The following is a 5634-nucleotide window of genomic DNA, read 5'->3' as shown; positions in this document are numbered from 1 at the left end:
ATATATATATATATATATATATATACATATATATGGGGTTGTATTCATTAAGTAATAGTTACTTCCTTACCCAAAACCAGTTTTCAGAAGATCTTTGAGGCCACCAGTTTTACATTCAACATCAACCAAGTCAACTTTATTTGGATCAAATACTAATTCAACTATTTGTCTCAAGATGGATTTGTAATGAGGGGGACTGCTTTCATCTCCTGCCTTAAGAACAGAACTGAAAATAAAGAAGAAAATTTTGTTTTAATTAAGTAACAACATTGTATCCATTTATGTAGGCAACCTCACTGCATTTTTTTAAAAAACAATTTACTGTTCAGTAAAGAATATTTTTTAAAAACACTTTTTAACAATGGTGTCATAGATTGGATAGATAATCAATCTGGCATAGCACCATACTTTACCATCATCTTGTTTCTGAGGCTTAACATCCTCAGAGTTGATTACACCACATCCCCCCATATCTTCATTGATCCTCATCTACTATGGCCACTATCTATTTATATGTACACAGCAGGTGGTTGTGGTGGTGGCAGCAATACCTCCACCACCACCATCGTCATTTAATACCCATCTTCTATACTGTGAGTTGATGCTTAGGCAGGATCCAACATACCAGAGGACTGCATCAAGCTCCAGTGTCTACCTTGGCATGGTTTTTGTGGTTGGATGCCTTTCTTAATACAACAACTTTACAAAGTGTACTGGGTGCTTTTTTTTTTATCTGACACTGGCACTAGCAAGGTCACAAGGAATTTGCAAGACAAAGAAAAGACCCTTCACAGACAGGGAGATGAGCATATGCCAGGTGTTGAGAGGTTAAAATATGATAGAGGAACGGGCACAGGTGTCTTGTTACAAAAGGAGATATTATATAAGGGTGGATGGGAGTAGCTGGAAAGAAGACAAAGATGGTGGCAACAAAGTATCAGAGCATACTTTCAAGATACAAGAAAGTGAGCACAAGAGAAAATACAAAGAATTAGGAAAGGTGGGTGGATAAGGTCACTAAGGTGTGAAAAGAGCATGACAGAAGGTTAGAAATTTGTGTAGAGGTGAATGTAGCAAATGGAACAAGGGTGGAGATGTGATCACTATTACATGTCCAAAACCACAGCATATATCAGCTAATGCCTTTAGGTTTCTCTACTTCTGATAGAGAAAAATAATCTTATTCTGGTAGTCAAACATAAAGAAAAATAAATAAATAAAAAGACATATACCTAAACTGCTTGAGGTCTTCTCTTGCATCACCAAGGCCTTTCAATTTTTCCCACACACCTTGGACTATCACAGACACTGTACCTTCAGTATGGTTATCTTTAACTAAAAGGCAATATTCAAATATTACATTTTCAGATAACATACAAGATAAATTTTTTTTTCTTAAATTACAAATTCTATAGAAGAAAGAATTAACATCTTTAATATAAATTATATCAATGGCTACACAGTTGATGTAGTTAGTTGGGTGTAGAGTTTATAAAATGAAAGGGTGATATTTCATATCCCACTGCTAATGTTGCACTGTTTATTTGGTACAGAGATGCTTTGCAACCACTTGGTTTTTAATTTGGTCCCACTGTGTGGCATATTGGACAAGTGTCACCTTGGAGTAACCAAAGCCTTGTGAATGGATTTGGTAGACAGAAACTAAAAGAAGCCAGTGAGCTGGCAGAAACGTTACCAAGCCGGGTGAAATGCTTAGCAGTATTTCATCTGCCGTTACGTTCTGAGTTCAAATTCCGCCGAGGTCGACTTTGCCTTTCAACTTTTCAGAGTCGATAAATTAAGTACCAGTTATGCACTGGGGTCGATGTAATTGACTTAATCCCTTTGTCTGTCCTTGTTTGTCCCCTCTATGTTTAGCCCCTTGTAGGCAATAAAGAAATAAGAAACTAAAAGAAGCCTGATGTGTGTGTGTGTGTGTCTGTGTGTGTGTCTATGTTTGCTCCACCCCATTCTGCGCCTTATCACTGGGGTTGGTTTATTTGACTAAAACACTTCAAGGCTTCATGCACAATTTACTTCTGTATAATTCAAAGCAGCAGAAGCCCTTTGTTAAACTAACTGATAAACAAAAGCAGAATCTGTGCAAAAAGTGGTGGTGGCCAGTATTGGAAAAAAATTATACAATGAACATTGTAGGTATGGCTGATTCTGTATGCTGTAGGGAAAAGTGAAAGCTAATGTTTGGGGGCCATCATTTCACTAGAGGACAAGAGATGAGCTCACAATGTAATCTTTCTGTTTTCTCCAGGACATGAATTTATCAAAACTTAAACTATAATTGGTTTTAAATTTTGGCACAAGGCCAGTAAGTTTGAGGGGAGGGAGCTAATCAACTAAATTGACCCCAGTGCTCAACTGGTACTTATTTTATCAACCTTGAAAGAATAAAAGGTAAAGTGGACCTTGGTAGCATTTGAACTCAGAACATAAAGACTGACAATACAAAAAAAAACTCAAACTATATTGGCAAATGTTTTATAAACATATTCTTACTCCTGTAAGTACAGTTTGGACATAGATAGACTATGTCAAACTGTTTTACTCCCAGATATCATGTGATTGACCAGACTATCAGATGTTGGTATACATCACTGGTCACAATGCACTTTGCATTATTTTAGCTTTTGAATGATGCCACCTTGCTGGCTAGGTTAACAGGCCAACATTCTCCCTGACTGGAAAACTAATCCATCACAGGGTTACCCATTTACAGCTGAGTCAACTGGAGTAACGTGAAATGAAGTGTTTTGCCCAAGAACACAATGTACTGCCTGGTCTGGGAATCAAACCTATGATCTAGTGACTGTGAATGAAACACCCTAACCACTAAGCTATGTGCATTTGCACTCCAGATATATTACTATTGAAACTGTTAAAACCATAGGAGTCGTGATCACCTTATTATATGCCAAAGGTGACCAAGTTGATTGGTAAGAAAAGTCTGATATGAAGTGGCTGAGTTCATTTCAAGCATTGGGCCTCATGGAGGCGAAATGGCTGAGTTCCTTTCAAGTGTTGGGCCTCATGGAAGCAAAGTAGCCAAGTTCCTTTCGAGTGTTGGGCCTCACGGAGGCTATGACTGAGACCTTTGGCATTATGTTGTGCTTGAGAAGACCCATCAAGCTGAGCAAAACTGCAGACGTGGCAGATACTGGTGTTACACAAATGGCACCTGTGCCGGTGGCACGTAAAAGCATCTATTACACTCTTGGAGTGGTTGGTGTTAGGAAGGGCATCCAGCCATAGAAAACCATGCCAAATCAGACTGGAGTCTGGCACAGCCTTCCAGCGTACCAGCCTGATCAAACCGTCCAACCCATGCCTGCATGGACAACAGACATTAAATGATGATGATGATGATGATGATGATGATGGAGAAGAAGGAACCACTGCTGCCACCACCACTGTTCATTGAAGGTTCATTCATTGAGTCTTCATTTTTGCTGTTAATACTTTAAAACCTGGTCAATAGGATATTAAAGCTGTTTTACAAAAAATAGCACTGAAACGAAATATTTTCTCATGAGCCATATACACAGTAGCTTTCAAGGCTGTAGCTTGGCCACCACTGGTATATATAGTACAAATATGATATGAACACAGACAGACATTTTTATGCTTGTCCAGTGTCATTTGCTTGATATACCCAAGGTTGAAGAAGGAATATATCTTACCAAGTGCTTTTGTTATCGGAGGTAAATTCTTCAACTCTATCAGGATTTCTTTCACAATGCCTGCCTGAAATAAATAGAAGAAAAAAATATTTTTGAATTAAATGGTTCAATTGGTTTCACATTTTATTTTTCTATGTAAAAAGAAAGAGAAATAAATGATTTTATTTCTTATGGAGATTGTCAGCTTCAATAAATCTTTATTAGAATATGGAAAGTAATTCTTATCAATGCTAAACATTTGATGCTACATTTAACCCTTTCGTTACTGGATTTATTTTGAGATGCTCTGTGTTTCTTTCAATTACTTTAAATGTAACAAAGAATTTAGTAAAATTAACTTAGTTATCATTAAGCTAGTGTTAGGAACATAAACTATGAAAGGAAAAGATTTTGTACCCAGATTTAACACTAAATTAGGGGTATGACTTACATATGAGTAAATATTACTATATTTACTTAGGATATTTTTGATAGCAAAACAAAGAAATGTAAATAATTATTAAAAATTACCTGCAAGCCTTGTTCTTCTTTTGTCCATAAATAACGATCTTTCCCAGCCAATGAATAACAATAAAGAAGGAGACACCATATGTCATCTAGACTGTATAATCTGAAAAATAAGACATACAGAAAACTTGAACCTGGAATTTTTGAATCATTAAGTTAGTGATCATCATCATCATCGTCATTTAACGTCCACTTTCCATGCTGGCATGGGTTGGACGGCTTGACTGAGGACTGGCAAACCAGGAGGCTGCACCAGGCTCCAATCTGATCTGGCGAGGTTTCTACAGCTGGATGCCCTTCCTAATGCCAACCACTCCGAGAGTGTAGTGGGTGCTTTTTACATGCTGCTGGCATGAGGGCCAGTCAGGTGGTATTGGCATCAACCATGCTCGAATGGTGCTTTTTACGTGCCACTGGTTATTAAAACATAATATTCTGCTTAAGCTAACTGATATGTAGTCACTTAATCTACTAGAAATAGCAACCAAATCTCCTCAAATTATACTCTAGAGGAGTGGTTATGGTTATTAGTCTTTTTAATTTTGTGGTAGTACACTCAAGATCAAACAAAAAAATTATTATGGCACACATTGCATGGAAAATTAGAAAAAGGACTGTTTTAAAATTAAAAATTTGATAACAAAGAAAACTATGTCTTTGTATTTTTAATTGTACACATATATAACAAAATTATAGGTGAGAATTTTTTTAAACTTCAAGCAGTGTAAAGATTTTCTAAAGCCTTAAATTTGCTTGCTCATCCATTTTTGCATCTGTTTTCTATGCTAATATGGGTTAGATAAATATATAATATCAAAGCATTATATTACAGCTGGATGCCCTCCCTATCACTTACCCGTACCTGTTTTTCAAGTAATCAAGCTCCAATTCCAAACATCTTAAAAGGTGCACAACCAGATGATTTGTTGACAGGGAAATAAGAGTGTCACCACTTGTAGTTCGGTGTTTTCTCATGCAAAGCACGCAGGAAGTAAACATTTGCATAGATGAATGCACACACACACACACATGTGACAGGCTTTGTACAGTTTCCCCCAATCAAATTCACTCATAAGATAATTTTTAAAAATCTAAGGTGCACCTAGATCATCATCATCATCATCGTTTAACGTCCGCTTTCCATGCTAGCATGGGTTGGACGACTTGACTGAGGACTGGTGAAACCGGATGGCAACACCAGGCTCCAATCTAAATTTGGCAGAGTTTCTACAGCTGGATGCCCTTCCTAACGCCAACCACTCAGAGAGTGTAGTAGGTGCTTTTACGTGTCACCTGCACGAAGGCCAGTCAGGCGATACTGGCAACGGCCACGCTCGAAATGGTGTCTTTTATGTGCCACCCGCACAAGCCAGTCCAGGGGCACTGGCAACGATCTCACTCGAAAATCCTACGGAGGCCAATCAGGCGGTAC

At 37.8% G+C, this 5634-nt stretch overlaps 1 protein-coding gene across 2 annotated transcripts in view; it reads right to left on the bottom strand.

Annotated features, from left to right (window-relative positions):
• The window catches only part of LOC106875146 (sec1 family domain-containing protein 2), a 30124-nt gene that overhangs the window by 9207 nt on the left and 15283 nt on the right, over positions 1-5634 (bottom strand). For both annotated transcript variants that reach the window (XR_008264376.1, XM_014923148.1), the window contains 4 exons: positions 4206-4305; positions 3696-3759; positions 1233-1335; positions 71-226 (listed from right to left, as the gene is read on the bottom strand). Coding sequence is in view for 1 of the 2 variants with exons in the window: in XM_014923148.1 (XP_014778634.1) it covers positions 71-226; positions 1233-1335; positions 3696-3759; positions 4206-4305 (423 nt within the window). In the remaining variant the exon portion in view is untranslated. The remainder of the gene's footprint in view (positions 1-70; positions 227-1232; positions 1336-3695; positions 3760-4205; positions 4306-5634) is intronic.

The sequence above is a fragment of the Octopus bimaculoides genome, chromosome 6, assembly GCF_001194135.2.
Source record: "Octopus bimaculoides isolate UCB-OBI-ISO-001 chromosome 6, ASM119413v2, whole genome shotgun sequence".
NCBI classification, from domain to species: Eukaryota; Metazoa; Mollusca; class Cephalopoda; order Octopoda; family Octopodidae; genus Octopus; species Octopus bimaculoides.
This window is presented reverse-complemented; position numbering and strand designations above follow the sequence as displayed.